The sequence below is a fragment of the Oncorhynchus mykiss genome, chromosome 31 (genome assembly GCF_013265735.2).
Source record: "Oncorhynchus mykiss isolate Arlee chromosome 31, USDA_OmykA_1.1, whole genome shotgun sequence".
In the NCBI taxonomy this organism is placed as follows: Eukaryota; Metazoa; Chordata; class Actinopteri; order Salmoniformes; family Salmonidae; genus Oncorhynchus; species Oncorhynchus mykiss.
The window spans coordinates 25,141,462-25,162,974 of NC_050571.1; the positions used below are offsets into that span (position 1 = coordinate 25,141,462).

General features: G+C 46.0%; 1 protein-coding gene across 4 annotated transcripts in view; it reads left to right on the forward strand.

The window, feature by feature from the left end:
• LOC110504826 (bifunctional heparan sulfate N-deacetylase/N-sulfotransferase 1) overlaps window positions 1-21,513 on the forward strand; it is an 89,777-nt gene that overhangs the window by 49,830 nt on the left and 18,434 nt on the right. For 3 of the 4 annotated variants that reach the window (XR_005041141.1, XM_036969697.1, XM_036969696.1), the window contains exon 3: window positions 17,457-18,545. Coding sequence is in view for 3 of the 4 variants with exons in the window: in XM_036969697.1 (XP_036825592.1) it covers window positions 17,994-18,545 (552 nt within the window). In the remaining variant the exon portion in view is untranslated. The remainder of the gene's footprint in view (window positions 1-17,456; window positions 18,546-21,513) is intronic. The other variant, XM_036969698.1, reaches the window with a different exon arrangement.

Here is a 21,513-nt window from a genome sequence, read left to right on the forward strand (position 1 = left end):
ACAGTGTTTAATAGTCACATACAATAGTCGCAGGAGAAAGAATGTCGTGGGAGACGCAGGTCAGTTACCATTGAAGGTGTGGGTAAGTTCAGTCTGCAGTGCAATGGCGATTGCATTGTCTGTGGTTCTGTCAGGGCGGTAGGCGATTTGGGGAGGGTTGAGTGTGGCGGGGGGGAGGAGGTGATATGGTCTTTTGACTTTCAAAGCACTTCATGATGACGGGACATACAGGTCAGTAGTCATTCAGTTCAGTTTCTTTCCCTTTCTTGGACACGTGGATGATAGTGGACATCTTGAAGAAGGTGGGTATAAACGGCCTGAGGTAGGGAGAGATTGAAAATGTCAAAGAACACAACAGCCAGCTGGTCTTCACATGCACACAACCTTGCAAAGGGCTAACGCGTTTCAATGACTTCCACGTTGTCATCGGGGGCTCTCCTCAGTAGCTCATTGTGCTCGAATCGTGATTAAAAGGTGTTTAGCTCCTCCGGTAGGGTGGCGTTGCTGACCATGATGTGGCTGGCTTTCTTTTAGCAATCTGTGATCGTTAGGAGCCCCTGCCACATACGCCTTGTGTCCGACCCGCTGAATTGCTCCTCCACTTTGTCCCTATGTTATGGCATCTTGATCGATCTGCATAGGTCGTATTTGTACTGTTTAACCAAACTATTGTCCCCTGTCACCTTGCCATGTTTATAAGCAGCATCTCTCTCTCAGTTTTCCTACAAGGCTGTTCTCAATCCACGGTTCTTGATTCGGGTACGTTTTGAAAGATACTACCAGTATCACGTCGTCTATGAATTTTTTTGATGTACCCGGCGTCTGAGTCGGCGTGTTTATCAATATTATCTTCATAAGTGATCCAGAACATATTCCAGTCCAAGAGTGTGAATTTTGATTGGTTGGACCAATGCTGTACAGACCACCGGAACTTCCCTCTTGAGTCTTTGTTTGTAGGTGGGGAGAAGCAAGATTGAGTCATGGGGAGGGGAGACAAGAGGCGACAAGAGAAGGGATAGGAGAGGAGACGAGGGATAGGAACAGTGAAGGGTAGAAATGGAGGGAGGCAGGGTAACAGAGCCCAGATAGACCCATCATCTCCCTAACATCTCTGCATCTCTCACCTAGGGCTGGGAGCATCCATAGGGGGCTGGCTGTGCGATAGCAGGGGACTGGGAGGGTGGAGTGTCTGGGAGAGTTTAGGGGGTTGGCTGGGGACGGGGCAGAGACTGCAGAGAGTGACTTGGACTGGGAAGGTAGGACAGCTGGCTGAGTCTGTGGGTGTAAAGGCAGACGGATGACGGGGCTAGGTAGGTTTGTCTTCCATAGAGTAGTGAGTAACATCAGACCATTCACAGTCATGAGGGCACAGAGTTCTGTCTTCTGTTTTTGCAAACCATGACTAATGTCTATATAGATTGGCCTGGCTGGATACAGAATAACAATCTGCTGTTGTTGATTAGACTCTGAAAGCACGCTGATGAGGATTCTGAATGCCTCCCCATCCTCACTAGCTAGTGGAAAATCCCATTCGTTTGATCTGGCTGAGCCAAAATATGGGCGGCGCGGCATAATACCATCTCTCCCTCTCTAACTCTCTTATGCCAGCTATTCTTCCTTACTGCGGTATTCCCATGGGAACCTTCTTTCGGCTGCATGAATCACAGGCACATCTGTACAGCTGCTTTCCTTTGTCTTATCTGGACTTGAGTGAGAGAGAGGGGGGGGGGGGGGGGGGTGGAGGGAGATGGAGGAGGGATGGGGTGGGGTGGGGGGAAATGGAGAGGGGGGTGGGGGGAGTCTTGATCCCTTGAGAGTGATAATGCTCTGGTACCTGACACCCAGCCAGGCAGGCTCTTCAATCTAGCTCATCATTTCATGAGCAGCTATTGTAGTGTTGCATATCACTGTCTGATCAGCCATTGGAGCCAGTGTTTCTCCTCGGCCCACAGATTGTTTGGGCCAGATTGTGGGAGGAGGCCAGGAGGATGGCCGTGATGGTGATCTGGAGCCTGTGTTTCAGAAGCCTTGTTTTTGTTTTGGCACACCCTCTATGGCTGCTAATTGCTCTTTTGACCAATCACATCAGATCTTTACCAGAGTTGATCTGAGTGGTCAAAATATCACTTGCTATGTAAACAGCCTATGTGGTTTCTATTGTTTCTGGCAGCATTGGCATGTGTATTTTCTATTGTTTCTGGCAGGTTTGGCATGTATATTTTCTATTGTTTCTGGCAGCATTGGCATGTGTATTTTCTATTGTTTCTGGCAGGTTTGGCATGTTTATTTTCTATTGTTTCTGGCAGGTTTGGCATGTTTATTTTCTATTGTTTCTGGCAGCATTGGCATGTTTATTTTCTATTGTTTCTGGCAGCATTGGCATGTATATTTTCTATTGTTTCTGGCAGGTTGGCATGTTTATTTTCTATTGTTTCTGGCAGCATTGGCATGTGTATTTTCTATTGTTTCTGGCAGGTTTGGCATGTTTATTTTCTATTGTTTCTGGCAGGTTTGGCATGTATATTTTCTATTGTTTCTGTCAGGTTTGGCATGTTTATTTTCTATTGTTTCTGGCAGGTTTGGCGTGTTTATTTTCTATTGTTTCTGGCAGGTTTGGCGTGTTTATTTTCTATTGTTTCTGACAGGTTTGGCATGTTTATTTTCTATTGTTTCTGGCAGCATTGGCATGTGTATTTTCTATTGTTTCTGGCAGGTTTGGCATGTTTATTTTCTATTGTTTCTGGCAGGTTTGGCATGTATATTTTCTATTGTTTCTGGCAGGTTTGGTGTGTTTATTTTCTATTGTTTCTGGCAGGTTTGGCATGTTTATTTTCTATTGTTTCTGGCAGGTTTGGCATGTATATTTTCTATTGTTTCTGGCAGGTTTGGCGTGTTTATTTTCTATTGTTTCTGGCAGGTTGGCATGTTTATTTTCTATTGTTTCTGGCAGGTTGGCATGTGTATTTTCTATTGTACCTGGCAGGTTGGCATGTTTATTTTCTATTGTTTCTGGCAGGTTGGCGTGTTTATTTTCTATTGTTTCTGGCAGGTTTGGCATGTTTATTTTCTATTGTTTCTGGCAGGTTGGCATGTTTATTTTCTATTGTTTCTGGCAGGTTTGGCATGTTTATTTTATATTGTTTCTGGCAGGTTGGCATGTTTATTTTCTATTGTTTCTGACAGGTTTGGTGTGTTTATTTTCTATTGTTTCTGGCAGGTTGGCATGTTTATTTTCTATTGTTTCTGGCAGGTTTGGTGTGTTTATTTTCTATTGTTTCTGGCATGTTGGCGTGTTTATTTTCTATTGTTTCTGGCAGGTTTGGTGTGTGTATTTTCTATTGTTTCTGTCAGGTTGATGTGTTTATTTTCTATTGTTTCTGGCAGGTTTGGCGTGTTTATTTTCTATTGTTTCTGGCAGGTTTGGCGTGTTTATTTTCTATTGTTTCTGGCAGGTTTGGCGTGTTTATTTTCTATTGTTTCTGGCAGGTTTGGCGTGTTTATTTTCTATTGTTTCTAGCATGTTGGCGTGTGTATTTTCTATTGTTTCTGACAGGTTTGGCATGTTTATTTTCTATTGTTTCTGGCAGGTTTGGCATGTTTATTTTCTATTGTTTCTGGCAGGTTTGGCATGTTTATTTTCTATTGTTTCTGGCAGGTTTGGCATGTTTATTTTCTATTGTTTCTGGCAGGTTTGGCATGTTTATTTTCTATTGTTTCTGGCAGGTTTGGTGTGTTTATTTTCTATTGTTTCTGGCTGGTTTGGTGTGTTTTTTTTCTATTGTTTCTGGCAGGTTTGGCATGTTTATTTTCTATTGTTTCTGGCAGGTTTGGCATGTTTATTTTCTATTGTTTCTGGCAGGTTTGGCGTGTTTATTTTCTATTGTTTCTGGCTGGTTTGGTGTGTTTATTTTCTATTGTTTCTGGCAGGTTTGGTGTGTTTATTTTCTATTGTTTCTGGCAGGTTGGCATGTTTATTTTATATTGTTTCTGGCAGGTTGGCATGTGTATTTTCTATTGTTTCTGACAGGTTTGGCATGTTTATTTTCTATTGTTTCTGGCAGGTTGGTGTGTTTATTTTCTATTGTTTCTGGCAGGTTTGGCGTGTTTATTTTCTATTGTTTCTGGCAGGTTTGGTGTGTTTATTTTCTATTGTTTCTGACAGGTTTGGCATGTTTATTTTCTATTGTTTCTGGCAGGTTGGCGTGTATATTTTCGAATGTTTCTAGCAGGTTTGGCGTGTTTATTTTCTATTGTTTCTGGCAGGTTTGGCGTGTTTATTTTCTATTGTTTCTGGCAGGTTTGGCGTGTTTATTTTCTATTGTTTCTGACAGGTTGGCGTGTTTATTTTCTATTGTTTCTGGCAGGTTTGGCATGTTTATTTTCTATTGTTTCTGGCAGGTTGGCATGTTTATTTTCTATTGTTTCTGACAGGTTTGGCATGTGTATATTTTGTTTCACCATATATATTATAAATGGGTTACTACATATGAGTTCACATGATATTCTATATTGTGTCAGTGCACATTAGTGTTATGCTACCGTGGGTCGAAATGATCTATAGTCCATAGGAGAGATTCATTTCTTGGACTTACTCAGCAAATCCATAGCATCTGTTTCGCAAAAGGATAGCTGTAAAAACATAACGGCACCGAAGCACACACGTCACACTCGCCAGCGACTTGCTAAGCTGATTTAGCTAGCGTGTCTTGCCTGCTCAATGTGCCTGCTGGGCACTGATTAACAGCATGTAGCTGGTGCTTTATCTATCATAGTTTGACATGTTGCTGATGAATGTTGTCAGAAATCAGTCCTGACAGCAGCGTACATACTGTCTGCGGAGGACTACTAGTTTTCCTTCCCATTTTTTTATTTGAGAAATACTGCACCAAACATCTTAGATGTAAAATGTAGTGATTAAAACCTCAACAAAAACGTCAATTTATTACAGATTTACTGATTTATCTTAGATTAATTCTGACCATTTTGAAGAAGTGGTACTACTGGCTATGTTGTTGCTATGTTGTCTCAAAAGCGACAAACAACAGTAACTACCAGGGTACGATAACACAACCACATCAAACCACAGCCCCAAGACTGAAATCTCGTTTTTCATAATGAGCAACAGAAAAACACATGGGGAATCCTGAGTTCACTCACTCCTTGAGACTGCTATCTCTTTCTCCAAATGGAAACTCATTGTATTGCTGCTGGCCCCAGTGTCCTTCAGTATTGTGTCCTGAGGTGGCAGTGGATAAACTATCTGAACAAACACTCCTGCCACTCACATTGATCCCAGGGTCTCTCGCTCATCTTTCCCTCTTTCTATCTCTCGCTCTTCCCAGCTCAACACACCACCACCAGATTCCACATGCACTTAATTCATATGAAAGCCACCCCTCACCCCCTTCTCTCCCTCTAACCCTGCCAAAACATGATAAATGACCACCATTGCTCCAACCCCCCTTCTGCGTTGCATCGGTTGTCTCAGGGACTACGATCTTATTTCCCTTCTTAGAAAAATCAAAAGTTAACCTCCACTTTTCCGTGCTTGTGTGCGTGCGCAGGTGCATATTTATCCATTGCCCCAGGCCATCTTAATTTCCACACATTAACCTGTCGTTGACATCCACTCTATACACAGAAAACACTGTAGGATGAATCTCTAAACGGGATACACAGTAGGATGAATCTATATATAGTTTACACCGTGGGATTAATATCAATACAGGATACATGGTAGAGTGAATGAATCTATATACAGGATACTATATAAATGATCCTTTCCCCTTGATTGCTTAATCATAACTCAATATCCAACTGGAACGAATTTGAAATGAGTTGGCGCAGAGGGTGAGATTGGCCATAAAGAAGAAAAAGCAGATACTCAAACCACATTTGGTCCCTTCATCAGATGTTGTGATCTTTAAGTGGATTCACTGATTCCTGCCTTACTGCTACTCTTTATCTCCCTGTCCTGTAGCAGCCAATGTAACCTGATCTGTTCTGTTATTGAACTCGCTCGGAGCACTTACAAGGTTGCCTTTTTCCTAATGGCGAGTGGACCAATGTTTTTTACATAGTCTTCATGTCTGATATAGTGAATGTACATGTCTATATGTATTTTACATAGTCTTCATGTCTGATATAGTGAATGTACATGTCTATATGTATTTTACATTGAGTCTTCATGTCTGATATAGTGAATGTACATGTCTATATGTATTTTACATAGTCTTCATGTCTGATATAGTGAATGTACATGTCTATATGTATTTTACATAGTCTTCATGTCTGATATAGTGAATGTACATGTCTATATGTATTTTACATAGTCTTCATGTCTGATATAGTGAATGTACATGTCTATATGTATTTTACATAGTCTTCATGTCTGATATAGTGAATGTACATGTCTATATGTATTTTACATAGTCTTCATGTCTGATATAGTGAATGTATATGTCTATATGTATTTTACATAGTCTTCATGTCTGATATAGTGAATGTACATGTCTATATGTATTTTAGAGTCTTCATGTCTGATATAGTGAATGTACATGTCTATATGTATTTTACATAGTCTTCATGTCTGATATAGTGAATGTACATGTCTATATGTATTTTACATAGTCTTCATGTCTGATATAGTGAATGTACATGTCTATATGCATTTTACATAGTCTTCATGTCTGATATAGTGAATGTACATGTCTATATGTAGCCGTAGAGGCCGACTGGGCAGGGGTGGCGATTTGTCTTATGCCAGCGGGGGGTGGTGGTTGGTAAAGTTAAAGCTGTTCATTTATCTTTTTCTCCTGTAGTGTGTGGGAATGAAATGCCGTCTGCTTTTCCCAGAGCGTAGTAATCCATTTCACATGTTCCCGATCGCCTCAGATCCTCCGTAGCTGCAGTGAGGCGCGGCAGTATCGGAGATCCCACATTCATAATGTGGAGAAGCTGGTTTTTCAGGCCATCTGAGTGGAGAAGACCCATACATATTTAATCTTCTTTCTCCCCCCATGTCTTTATTCATCTCAGCCCCAATCGGCTCTCCACATTCTGAATGTATAATCATGCTATTATACTGTGCCTGCTGCAGTTAGCTTCAAGCTGGGGATCTCTGGGCCAGATACCATCAGATACAATCACATCAGTTGAGCTGATGTGGTTACATTATCGGGGCTAGAAATGGGGGCTTTGTCCACCCCTGAATATGCAGGTAGTCTACAGAAATGGCCTCATTCGGTCTCATTTCTTTCCTAGAATATACCTTTTCACTGTCTTCTTAGTCATAATTGCTCTTAGGGATTGTGTGTGCTCTGGGCACACTCTGAGAGTGAACTTCCAGATCAGCCCAAGCACTCTGTCCCATTACCTCGTTGCTGAATAACAATGCAATCATTTCAGTAACCACAGGGCCAGGACTGGGGTCTGCAGAATTGGGGGCCCGGAGTCATAAATGGAAGGACGGGCCATTTGAGGAAAAACGTTTTAGTTATTTTCCTTGGTGAAATTGCCTCAGTCTTGGGGAAAGAAATTGAGGCGCTGCAACATTCTGTGATAATTCAGTGGCGGTTTGTAGGAGGAGGAGGTCGGTCTGAAAGTCACTTTCCCTGATAATTAGAACGATACAAAACTGCATTTTCTCTCCTTTCTGGCTTCGACTCCTCTGTCCTTCACAGTCGTGAAATGAATCGATGAGAGAAGTCAGTTTAAAGGTTTGCCGTGCCGCTAAATGAGACGCCGCCTGTTCTGTACATTCACATGGGCTGAGGGAGAAGAGGAGCAGGAGAGAGAGAAACCGTCACAGTAAATTCTTCACACTTTTTTCACGGCCTAAGCTTTTAATCGCTGGAGCCACAAGGATGCATGAAATGGAATTAGAATTTCAGATCTATTGATCCTGTATTGATGGATAGCAATGGGGGGCTTAGGCCAGACGGAGGGAACTGTCGCTGGATCTGAAATACAACCTGTCTAAGAAAATGAGTTTCTGTTTGCATTTCCATGTGTGCATGTTGTTTTTAGCTTTAGGCATCGCACGGCAAAGGGGAATTTTCACTTTCTTTTTGAAGTCCCTAATCTTCTACAGGATAGAAAGGACAGGATGAATGCACATTGTGAGATATAGTTTAGCTGTAAGAAGTTCCGCTACTTTCTGACAGGGACACCTGACTGCTGTAAAAAAAAAAGCTACCATCAGTGGTCAGAAGAACCGCAGCCTCCCTATATGCTACAGACTCTGTGAAGAGGTCTGTACTTGAATGGCGCAGGTGGTAATGTGCTCACCCCATAACTGCAGTCGCTGGTTCAAATCCTTCTCCAGTTGTAGGGATTATACCGCTCTAACCCTGGCACTGTCCAGTTTGGCACGGTGCTGCTGTGTGTGTGTGTTTATGTTTTTGGCAAAAAATGACTTGTGTGTATTGCATGAGCATTTCCTCTTCTAAGTGATCCCTTCTTCCTAATGCAGTAGTTTATACTATAAGAAACGACAACAAGCCCCCATTAGTCCCATTGGCATAACACACAGCCTCATTCCCTCCAGAACAGAGTTACCATGCTGTTGCCACTTTGTGTCGTTACCATGGAGAGTGTGCGGTTGCCAAGGTACTTGTAAAAGGAACACTGAGGGTCATCATTTATTTCTGTCAGTAAGGAGGGGGAGGTAGGGGGCATTGAGGGGCTGAGAGGAGAGGGCCACCTTCCTCCCAAAACAATACCTTCCTCAAAAAGGGGCACCTCTGGGGAGGGAGAGAGAGAGAGAGATGCCAATAAAGCCCTTAAATTGATCATTTAATTGAGAGAGATGCCTGCCTGCATATGGCCAACCTTAGTGATGTTTATCTGTGGAGTTGTTACAGCTGAGGCCCAGACCAGGCCCACACTCTGTTACCCCCCCATCTCTTCATTCATCTGGTGCCCAGTAGAATGGTAGTGCTGTGGGTTTGACTGACCACCCACCTAGAGGCTAAACACTACAGTACTCAGCCTTGTCTGTCATGTGCTGTGTTTTTTTACCCACTGTATTCTCCGTTAATCCCAAGCTAATGTTGGGGAAAATATGTTATTTTGGGTTTTGAACACTTCGTCAATTTGACATTGACTGCATCGGGCCTCCCGGGTGGCGCCTTGGTTAAGAGCGCTGTACTGCAGCGCCAGCTGTGCCATCAGAGACTCTGGGTTCGCGCCCAGGCTCTGTCGTAACCGACCGCGACCGGGAGGTCCATGGGGCGACGCACAATTGGCCCAGCGTCGTCCGGTTTAGGGAGGGCTTGGTCGGTAGGGATGTCCTTTTCTCATCGCGCACCAGCGACTCCTGTGGCGGGCCGGGCGCAGTGCGCGCTAGCCAAGGTTGCCAGGTGCACGGTGTTTCCTCCGACACATTGGTGCGGCTGGCTTCCTGGTTGGATGCGCACTGTGTTAAGAAGCAAGAGAGAGTGTATCGGAGGACGCATGACTTTCAACCTTCGTCTCCTTCGTCTCTCCCGAGCCCGTACGGGAGTTGCAGCGATGAGACAAGATAGTAGCTACTACAACAATTGGACACCACGAAATTGGGGAGAAAAAGGGGTAAAAAAAAAAAAGACATTGACTGCATCACGTTTCTCTTGCTCTGGCTCTCTTGTTTCACTCAATCTTGTCTGACTCTCTCTTGTTTCAATCAATCTTGTCTGACTCTCTTCTCTCACTCAATCTTGTCTGACTCTCTCTTCTCTCACTCAATCTTGTCTGACTCTCTCTTGTCTCACTCAATCTTGTCTCACTCAATCTTGTCTCACTCAATCTGGTCTCACTCAATCTTGTCTCACTCTCTCTCGTCTCACTCTCTCTTGCTTTGTCTCATTCACTCTTGTCTCTGTCTCTCTTGTCTCACTCACTCTTGTCTCGGTCTCTTGTCTGACTCTCTCTTGTCTCACTCTCTCTCTCTTGTCTCACTCTCTTGCTTTGTCTCATTCACTCTTGTCTCGGTCTCTTGTCTCACTCTCTCTCTCTTGTCTCACTCAATCTTGTCTCACTCTCTCTTGTCTCACTCTCTCTTGCTTTGTCTCATTCATTCTTGTCTCTGTCTCTCTTGTCTCACTCACTCTTGTCTCGGTCTCTCTTGTCTCACTCTCTCTTGCTTTGTCTCCCTCTCTCTTGCTTTTGTCTCACTCTCTCTTGTCTCTGTCTCTCTTGTCTCACTCTTCCTGCACCCCCCCCCCCCCCCCCCCCGTCTGTGTATGTTCCCTCATGGTACCTCCCTCCATCCACACAGCCAATTACAACCCTCATTTTCACTTTGAGCTCTAGCTGTCAAAGACCTTGAAAAGGTTAGCTATCAAATACGTGTTAGTCTCAGTCTGTCTACCTCTCTACCTGTCCTCTCTATGCATGATTAAGGAGAGGAAGGACTGATTCATCCTCTGTTCAGACTGGGATGATAGATGGATGGAGGGAGAGAGAGAGAGTTTTTATTTGTATTTTTTCATTTATTTTTATTCATATCACAGTGCAGTTAACACAAAACTATCACTAACAGGTCCCGAGATTATCATCTTAAAGGCCAAAAACTGTTTTGAACAAATACCTAATGCAACAATGCTGTGAGGAGGTAGGTCAGTAAGAGGAGATGTGCATATTTACAATGATTTGCCACGGATATAAAGCGCTCTGCACGTCATTGTCGTTAATAGTTGGGAAAATGACAGGGAAGCAATAGCAGTGAAGTCCTTTAATGCAATACTTTGAGAAGTTAAATGACGAGGCTGAAAGAGAGGCACCGGGAGACCCAACCCGTTTTTGGCAGCAGTGCAATAAGGGACAGAGTGAGAAAATCACAGTGCTAATTACAGAAATGATTGCAGTTTATATGCAACCATTGTCAGTGGTAAAGGATGTCGGCTTCACTGCCCTGATGGCATAGCTAGAACCAGGCTAGAACCAGGCTACAAGATACCATGTTGAAAAACCGACACGGCCCTGATGGAGATATGGTAGAATGATTGCTCTGCAAATACAAATCATGAGCTCTCAAACAACATGCGTGGTGTTAACAACCATTTCTGAACATCTATGAACATGCTGTCATACATCACTGCAACGAACCATCACATTGATGACAAATGGGACATGAAGTCTCATGTACTGAGAACATGTAGGAAAAGCACACAGACAACATAAAACGGCATTAATAGCATCGTTGCTGAGTGGTTGTGGGACAGCAGTAAGGTGAGCTGTCTAGTAACTAGCCAGGACTGTGGTAGATTGAACTGCACTGCCCCCTAGCGGTCATATGTGACCATATCGGACTTTGGAATCCACATCATTTGATTTGCTTTAAACGTTTAAATTCGAAAAAAATAGCAGTTTAAACATAAATGTTTTGTCACATCCCTGCTCTCCACCGCTCCCCTGCTCTCCACCGCTCCCCTGCTCTCCACCGCTCCGCTGCTCTCCACCTCTCAGCTGCTCTCCACCTCTCCCCTGCTCTCCACCGCTCCCCTGCTCTCCACCTCTCCGCTGCTCTCCACCTCTCAGCTGCTCTCCACCTCTCCGCTGCTCTCCACCTCTCCGCTGCTCTCCACCTCTCCGCTGCTCTCCACCTCTCTGCTGCTCTCCACCTCTCCCCTGCTCTCCACCTCTCCCCTGCTCTCCACCTCTCCCCTGCTCTCCACCGCTCCCCTGCTCTCCACCGCTCCCCTGCTCTCCACCGCTCCGCTGCTCTCCACCTCTCAGCTGCTCTCCACCTCTCCCCTGCTCTCCACCTCTCCGCTGCTCTCCACCTCTCCGCTGCTCTACACCTCTCAGCTGCTCTCCACCTCTCCCCTGCTCTCCACCTCTCCGCTGCTCTCCACCTCTCCGCTGCTCTCCACCTCTCCGCTGCTCTCCACCTCTCAGCTGCTCTCCACCTCTCAGCTGCTCTCCACCTCTCAGCTGCTCTCCACCTCTCCGCTGCTCTCCACCTCTCCCCTGCTCTCCACCTCTCCGCTGCTCTCCACCTCTCCGCTGCTCTCCACCTCTCCGCTGCTCTCCACCTCTCCGCTGCTCTCCACCTCTCCGCTGCTCTCCACCTCTCCCCTGCTCTCCACCTCTCCGCTGCTCTCCACCGCTCCCCTGCTCTCCACCTCTCAGCTGCTCTCCACCTCTCAGCTGCTCTCCACCGCTCCGCTGCTCTCCACCGCTCCGCTGCTCTCCACCTCTCCGCTGCTCTCCACCTCTCCGGTGCTCTCCACCTCTCCGGTGCTCTCCACCTCTCCGGTGCTCTCCACCTCTCCGGTGCTCTCCACCTCTCCGGTGCTCTCCACCTCTCCGCTGCTCTCCCACCTCTCCCCTGCTCTCCACCTCTCCCCTGCTCTCCACCTCTCCCCTGCTCTCCACCTCTCCGCTGCTCTCCACCTCTCTGCTGCTCTCCACCTCTCCGCTGCTCTCCACCTCTCCCCTGCTCTCCACCTCTCCGCTGCTCTCCACCGCTCCCCTGCTCTCCACCTCTCAGCTGCTCTCCACCGCTCCGCTGCTCTCCACCGCTCCGCTGCTCTCCACCGCTCCGCTGCTCTCCACCTCTCCGCTGCTCTCCACCTCTCCGCTGCTCTCCACCTCTCCGCTGCTCTCCACCTCTCCAGTGCTCTCCACCTCTCCGGTGCTCTCCACCTCTCCGGTGCTCTCCACCTCTCCGGTGCTCTCCACCTCTCCGGTGCTCTCCACCTCTCCGCTGCTCTCCCACCTCTCTGCTGCTCTCCACCTCTCCGCTGCTCTCCACCTCTCCGCTGCTCTCCCACCTCTCCGCTGCTCTCCACCTCTCCGCTGCTCTCCACCTCTCCGGTGCTCTCCACCTCTCCGGTGCTCTCCACCTCTCCGCTGCTCTCCACCTCTCCCCTGCTCTCCCACCTCTCCGCTGCTCTCCACCGCTCCCCTGCTCTCCACCTCTCCGCTGCTCTCCACCGCTCCCCTGCTCTCCACCTCTCCGCTGCTCTTCCACCTCTCCGCTGCTCTCCACCTCTCCGCTGCTCTCCACCTCTCCGGTGCTCTCCACCTCTCCGCTGCTCTCCCACCTCTCCCCTGCTCTCCCACCTCTCCGGTGCTCTCCACCTCTCCGCTGCTCTCCACCGCTCCCCTGCTCTCCACCTCTCCGCTGCTCTCCACCTCTCCGCTGCTCTTCCACCTCTCCGCTGCTCTCCACCTCTCCGCTGCTCTCCACCTCTCCGGTGCTCTCCACCTCTCCGCTGCTCTCCCACCTCTCCCCTGCTCTCCCACCTCTCCGGTGCTCTCCACCTCTCCGCTGCTCTCCACCGCTCCCCTGCTCTCCACCTCTCCGCTGCTCTCCACCGCTCCCCTGCTCTCCACCTCTCCGCTGCTCTCCACCGCTCCGCTGCTCTCCACCTCTCCCCTGCTCTTCCACCTCTCCGCTGCTCTCCACCTCTCCGCTGCTCTCCACCTCTCCGCTGCTCTCCACCTCTCAGCTGCTAAAATGTACAACCTTGTTGATACGTTGGCCCTCATCCCATCAGGTTACTCAGGACATAAAATATTAATGCTTCTTCTTTCTTTTTGCCGTTGTTTTACATTTATTTTATTATTTTTTGGAATGGGGGGTTTGTAGGAGGCTGTCTCTGTTGATTGTGGAGAGAGGAGTAGGAAATGCTGTTAGGGGAGATAGAGAGGGTTAGAACAGCCATCAGTCTTTGTTCTTCCACTCAGTGTAAATGCAGCTCTACATATCGCTTCCCACTAGCCTACATTACAGTCTAATGCTTTCTTCTCCTCTCTCTCTCCCCCTCATACCCAAGGCCTCCAGCTTGTCTGTCTCTCTTTCTCTCTCTCTGTCCTTCCCCCTCTATATCCCTCTCTCTCCCTCCCCCATCCCTCTCTCTGAACTAATTGTAGTGCTTTGGCCCAGGCTGAAGGTCGACATTGGGGGGCAGTCATCACTGCTGAGAGTTGGCCAATACCTACTGTAGATAGATGGCCAAGACCTACTGTAGATACAGTGCCTTGCGAAAGTATTCGGCCCCCTTGAACTTTGCGACCTTTTGCCACATTTCAGGCTTCAAACATAAAGATATAAAACTGTATTTTTTGTGAAGAATCAACAACAAGTAGGACACAATCATGAAGTGGAACATTTATTGGATATTTCAAACTTTTTTAACAAATCAAAAACTGAAAAATTGGGCGTGCAAAATTATTCAGCCGCCTTAAGTTAATACTTTGTAGCGCCACCTTTTGCTGCGATTACAGCTGTAAGTCGCTTGAGGTATGTCTCTATCCTTTTTGCACATCGAGAGACTGAATTTTTTTCCCATTCCTCCTTGCAAAACAGCTTGAGCTCAGTGAGGTTGGATGGAGAGCATTTGTGAACAGCAGTTTTCAGTTCTTTCCACAGATTCTCGATTGGATTCAGGTCTGGACTTTGACTTGCCATTCTAACACCTGGATATGTTTATTTTTGAACCATTCCATTGTAGATTTTGCTTTATGTTTTGGATCATTGTCTTGTTGGAAGACAAATCTCCGTCCCAGTCTCAGGTCTTTTGCAGACTCCATCAGGTTCTTCCAGAATGGTCCTGTATTTGGCTCCATCCATCTTCCTATCAATTTTAACCATATTCCCTGTCCCTGCTGAAGAAAAGCAGGCCCAAACCATGATGCTGCCACCACCATGTTTGACCGTGGGGATGGTGTGTTCAGCTGTGTTGCTTTTACGCCAAACATAACGTTTTGCATTGTTGCCAAAAAGTTCAATTTTGGTTTCATCTGACCAGAGCACCTTCTTCCACATGTTTGGTGTGTCTCCCAGGTGGCTTGTGGCAAACTTTAAACAACACTTTTTATGGATATCTTTAAGAAATGGCTTTCTTCTTGCCACTCTTCCATAAAGGCCAGATTTGTGCAATATACGGACTGATTGTTGTCCTATGGACAGAGTCTCCCACCTCAGCTGTAGATCTCTGCAGTTCATCCAGAGTGATCATGGGCCTCTTGGCTGCATCTCTGATCAATCTTCTCCTTGTATGAGCTGAAAGTTTAGAGGGACGGCCAGGTCTTGGTACATTTGCAGTGGTCTGATACTCCTTCCATTTCAATATTATCGCTTGCACAGTGCTCCTTGGGATGTTTAAAGCTTGGGAAATCTTTTTGTATCCAAATCCGGCTTTAAACTTCTTCACAACAGTATCTCGGACCTGCCTGGTGTGTTCCTTGTTCTTCATGATGCTCTCTGCGCTTTTAACGGACCTCTGAGACTATCACAGTGCAGGTGCATTTATACGGAGACTTGATTACACACAGGTGGATTGTATTTATCATCATTAGTCATTTAGGTCAATATTGGATCATTCAGAGATCCTCACTGAACTTCTGGAGAGAGTTTGCTGCACTGAAAGTAAAGGGGCTGAATAATTTTGCACGCCCAATTTTTCAGTTTTTGATTTGTTAAAAAAGTTTGAAATATCCAATAAATGTCGTTCCACTTCATGATTGTGTCCCACTTGTTGTTGATTCTTCACAAAAAAATACAGTTTTATATCTTTATGTTTGAAGCCTGAAATGTGGCAAAAGGTCAAGGGGGCCGAATACTTTCGCAAGGCACTGTAGATGGCCGAGACCTACTGTAGATAGATGGCCGAGACCTACTGTAGATAGATGGCTGAGGCCTACTGTAGATAGATGGCCGAGGCCTACTGTAGATAGATGGCCGAGGCCTACTGTAGATAGATGGCCGAGGCCTACTGTAGGTAGATGGCCGAGGCCTACTGTAGATAGATGGCCGAGGCCTACTGTAGATAGATGGCCGAGGCCTACTGTAGATAGATGGCCGAGGCCTACTGTAGATAGATGAATAGATGGTCTTGTACTGCTTAACCTGCACCTGCTAACCGCTGTCACCACCATTGTTATCAGTGTCACGTCAGCCTTTGTATCCCCTCAGACCTTTGTCTTCAGATAACATTATATCATTAGTGTGATTTAATTAGCAAAACAATATTCTAAGAAGGGTAAGAATTGGCTTCTCAAAGCCACATCTGTGGTTGAGTAATATGTCGAACCTTCTATTAAAGCAGCAGAACCACCACCCACCTGAGAAAACCTTACTACTCTCTCAGAGCGACTCGTCCTCTGCTTTGCTTTTCAGCAGCCTCTGCGCTGTGCCGCAGCGGCTAATCTTGTTTTTATATGCCGTGGCACGGACCTTGCTCCTGACAGAAGGAACGGGAGTCTTCAGCATAGCAGGGCTGTGTGTTTTTCTGTCTGATCTCGAGCGTTAGTTTCTCTCCACACCCACCTCTTTTTAACAGCCTCTTTTTACGTTTAAAAACTCTGGTCCTCTGAAGGGAAATTTGGAAGCGGCTCAGTTGGAGGTGTGATATCCTCCACGGCAGCAGCACGACTCGGGAGGGAGATTTGGGCGTCTTTGAAGATTGTGACTGAAGCAGGAATACCAGAGGGACTTTACAATAATGTATAGCCTAGTTCTCACAGTATTCCTCATGGTATTCCACAGGGAATGCTATATGGAATGATGTTGAGCTTTCCTTCATGGAATACCATGAGGAATTCTATGCAGAACCATGGAATGACATCAGATCCCCCCCCCCCCCCCCCCCATCAAGCTACTCTAATCAGAAATCAAGCAAGCTGTGTTAGATATCTACTCATGTGTTGTGAAGTGTTATGCTTTGTGGTGTCCTGTAATAAACCTAATTCTCTCCCTTTAACACCCTTTGGATTGCATTATGAATGATATCGGCAAAATGCATGCGATAAGTGATTGGTATGGTCAGTGTCGATTCATTTCCGGTTTATCGTCCCAGCTCTACCGGAATACTTTGAGTACAGCAGTCAGTGGTCAATAATACACTTTTCTAGTAGGTCTTTCTCTATGACAATTGATTCGGTTAATTAGCTTGCACATCCAACGCAGATGCAGTGTGATAGCACGGTGTGCTATTTAGAGATATAAGTTCCCATTGGTTTCTGTCTGTCCCTGTCCGCTGGCTTCATTTCTTTTGGGTTACGGTTTGGCTGCTTGTTTCTCTCCCCTCCCCTCTGATCCTATGTGTGTTTGAGGGACAGGAGGTGAGTTTCCCCAAGGGCCATGGCTTCACTTTACATGCAGCCACAGAGCCCTGCCTGAACAGACTGGCTTAGCAGCTCGCCTCCAGTTTCTTTTCTCTCTTTCTCGCTCTCTTTCTCGCTCTCTCTTTCTCTCTCTCCGTCTATCGATTGTGTGTGTGAGGGCCAAGGGTGGGGTGGTGTGTGTGTGTGTGTTGGGGGTTTTGGCAGCTCTAATAGCGTGCGTAGGTGAATGCAACGACTGCTTTTAAAATGAACTTTCAGAGGAGCACCGGCGTTGTATCCTACACCTCTCCCACACACGTAAACAAACAACAAATATGGCATGAGAGTGAGTTATGAAAAGGGAATGTTCTTTGCCCTCTTGTTTGATTTTTTTATATTTCTTTCTTGTTTCATTCTAGGTCATAACCACAAACCATCCAGGAGAATGTTGCTATTGGGATGACCTTTGTGACCTCACCATTGCCCGCCCCCGTAAAGATCAACCACCAATCAGGAACCCTGAGGGATGTGGTTGGCTGGTTCCAGTGATGGACAGGTGACCAGCCAGACCTCTAGCTGCCCTCTCCTGCTCTGATTCCCCCTCTCCTTCCCCCCTCCCCTCCCTCCCTGGCGTGCAGTGCCAGCTCCCCCCACCAGGACGGAGACCCCCCACATCTCTGCCATGGTGACATAATCAGCAACACAGCATGTGGGAGAACCAATATGGTGAAACCGTCTCATTTCTATCCCCAGTAGCTGCTCAAGCTGCTGCTGCTGTTACTTCTATAGCCTGTGGATTACTAACCAGAAGACTGGAAAAAAACAACACTGACTTGGGACTGATTTATTTCTGCTAAGCCTACCCTAGGCTAGCCTACACTATCCTGTCCTTCCCTACCCTACCAACAAGCCCGTTTCGGTCAGTAGTTCAGCCGGGTCAGGCGTTGTGCGTGACGATGCTGGGATGTGTGTCCCGCCTGCGTCGGCTGGTCCGTCTTGTCCGCCACCTCCCCCTCCAGACCTCACTGCTCCTCCTCTTCCTCTTCTGCACCGTCAGCGTCTTCGTCTCCGCGTACTTCCTGTACGGTGCGAAACAGGAGCTCGAGCACTCAGGAGGGGGCGTGGCTGGTGGCGAGGTGGCGTCGGCCGTCTACGATGACCTCCGGGTGAGCCCGTCGCGCCTGCTCCCATTGCGGGCGGTGTCTGGGGGGCCCGGGGGTGAAGGAGGGGTGAGGACAGACCCTGTGGTGCTGGTGTTTGTAGAGAGCCAGTACTCTCAGCTGGGCCAGGATATCGTGGCCATCCTGGAGTCGGGACGTTTCCGGTACCGGACGGAGATTTCTCCCGGTAAAGGGGACATGCCCACGTTAACTGATAAGGAGCACGGACGCTTCACACTGGTCATCTATGAGAACATCCTGAAGTATGTTAACCTGGACGCCTGGAACAGAGAGCTGCTGGACAAGTACTGTGTGGAATACGGAGTGGGCATCATCGGCTTCTTTAAGGTCAGAGTCCGTAGTTGCTACATACATTTTTGGCCTTTTAGCTCTAGCCTATATTGTTATCAGATGATAACTCCACCGATAACCAATATTTAATAAATAGGATGAAAAAGGTAAATCTCATGATCTAAACACGTTCTCATGCTGATCTGAACACGTTCTCATGCTGATCTGAACACGTTCTCATGCTGATCTGAACACGTTCTCATGCTGATCTGAACACGTTCTCATGCTGATCTGAACACGTTCTCATGCTGGTCCCAACACGTTCTCATGCTGGTCCCAACACGTTCTCATGCTGGTCCCAACACGTTCTCATGCTGGTCCCAACACGTTCTCATGCTGGTCCCAACACGTTCTCATGCTGGTCCCAACACGTTCTCATGCTGGTCCCAACACGTTCTCATGCTGGTCCCAACACGTTCTCATGCAGGTCCCAACACGTTCTCATGCTGGTCCCAACACAATCTCATGCTGATCCCAACACAATCTAGTGATTTCATTCATTTCACAATATAAGAAATCAACATTTTAGATATTTATTGGACAATTGACATTTTGGATGGAAATTTGAAAACTGTGTGGAAAAAATAAGTATTTTTCATTTCCCTAAACCATTATATCGGCAGATACTGTATATTGGTATCGGTAAGTGTTGTTCCCCAAATATCGGTATCGGACAAACAAAAAACAAATCAGTTAGCTCTATAAATGAATGATATATATCCACTGATTGGTGAAGAGTATACAGTTGGAGTCATAAGTTAACATACACCTTAGCCAAATACATTTAAACTCAGTTTTTCACAATTCCTGACATGTAATCAGTTAGGATCACCACTTTATTTTAAGAATGTGAATTGTCAGAATAATAGTAGAGGGAATTATTTCTTTCAGCTTTTATTTCTTTCATCACATTCCCAATGGGTCAGACGAGTACATACACTCAATTAGTATTTGGCAGCATTGCCTTTAAATTGTTTAACTTGAGTCAAACATTTCAGGTAGCCTTCCACAAGCTTCCCACAATAAGTTTGGTGAATTTTGGCCCATTCCTCAGTGTAACTGAGTCAGGAGTATAGGCCTCCTTTCTCGCATACGCTTTTTCAGTTCTTTCCACAAATTTTCTATAGGATTGAGGTCAGGGCTTTGTGATGGCCACTCCAATACCTTGACTTTGTTGTCTTTAAGCCATTTTGACACAATTTTGGAAGTATGCTTGGGGTCATTGTCCATTTGGAAGACCCATTTGCGACCAAGCCTCAACTTCCTGAATAATGTCTTGAGATGTTGCTTCAATATATACACATAATTTTCCACCCTTATGATTCCATCAATTTTGTGAAGTGCACCAGTCCCTCCTGCAGCAAAGCACACCCACGACATGATGCTGCAACCCCTGTGCTTCACGGCTGGGATGGTGTTCTTCGGCTTGCAAGCCTTCCCCTTTTTCCTCCAAACATAACGATGGTCATTATGGCCAAACAGTTCTATTTTTGTTTCATCAGACCAGAGGAAATGTCGCTAAAAAGTACGATCTTTGTCCCCATGTGCAGTAGCAAACCATAGTCTGGCATTTTTATGGCGGTTTTGGAGCAGTGGCTTCTTTCTTGCTAAATGGCCTTTCAGGTTATGTCGATATAGAACCCGTTTTACTGTGAATATACAGTGCCTTGCGAAAGTATTCGGCCCCCTTGAACTTTGCGACCTTTTGCCACATTTCAGGCTTCAAACATAAAGATATAAAACTGTATTTTTTGTGAAGAATCAACAACAAGTGGGACACAATCATGAAGTGGAACGACATTTATTGGATATTTCAAACTTTTTTAACAAATCGAAAACTGAAAAATTGGGCGTGCAAAATTATTCAGCCCCTTTACTTTCAGTGCAGCAAACTCTCTCCAGAAGTTCAGTGAGGATCTCTGAATGATCCAATGTTGACCTAAATGACTAATGATGATAAATACAATCCACCTGTGTGTAATCAAGTCTCCGTATAAATGCACCTGCACTGTGATAGTCTCAGAGGTCCGTTCAAAGCGCAGAGAGCATCATGAAGAACAAGGAACACACCAGGCAGGTCCGAGATACTGTTGTGAAGAAGTTTAAAGCCGGATTTGGATACAAAAAGATTTCCCAAGCTTTAAACATCCCAAGGAGCACTGTGCAAGCGATAATATTGAAATGGAAGGAGTATCAGACCACTGCAAATCTACCAAGACCTGGCCGTCCCTCTAAACTTTCAGCTCATACAAGGAGAAGACTGATCAGAGATGCAACCAAGAGGCCCATGATCACTCTGGATGAACTACAGAGATCTACAGCTGAGGTGGGAGACTCTGTCCATAGGACAACAATCAGTCGTATATTGCACAAATCTGGCCTTTATGGAAGAGTGGCAAGAAGAAAGCCATTTCTTAAAGATATCCATAAAAAGTGTCGTTTAAAGTTTGCCACAAGCCACCTGGGAGACACACCAAACATGTGGAAGAAGGTGCTCTGGTCAGATGAAACCAAAATTGAACTTTTTGGCAACAATGCAAAACGTTATGTTTGGCGTAAAAGCAACACAGCTGAACACACCATCCCCACTGTCAAACATGGTGGTGGCAGCATCATGGTTTGGGCCTGCTTTTCTTCAGCAGGGACAGGGAAGATGGTTAAGAAATTTGTGGAGTGGTTGAAAAACGAGTTTTAATGACTCCAACCTAAGTGTATGTCAACTTCTGACTTCAACTGTATACCCACTGATTGTTGACGAGTATAACTTATAAATTAATGATATATACCCATTGATTGTTGAAGAATATACACTACCAGTCAAAAGTTTTAGAACACCTACTCATTCAAGAGTTTTCTTTATTATTAGTATTTTCTACCTTGTATAATAATAGTAAAGGGGGGGGGGGGGGGGGGTTATACAGAAGATAGTCGTATTTAGTATGGCAAGAACAGCTCAAATAAGCAA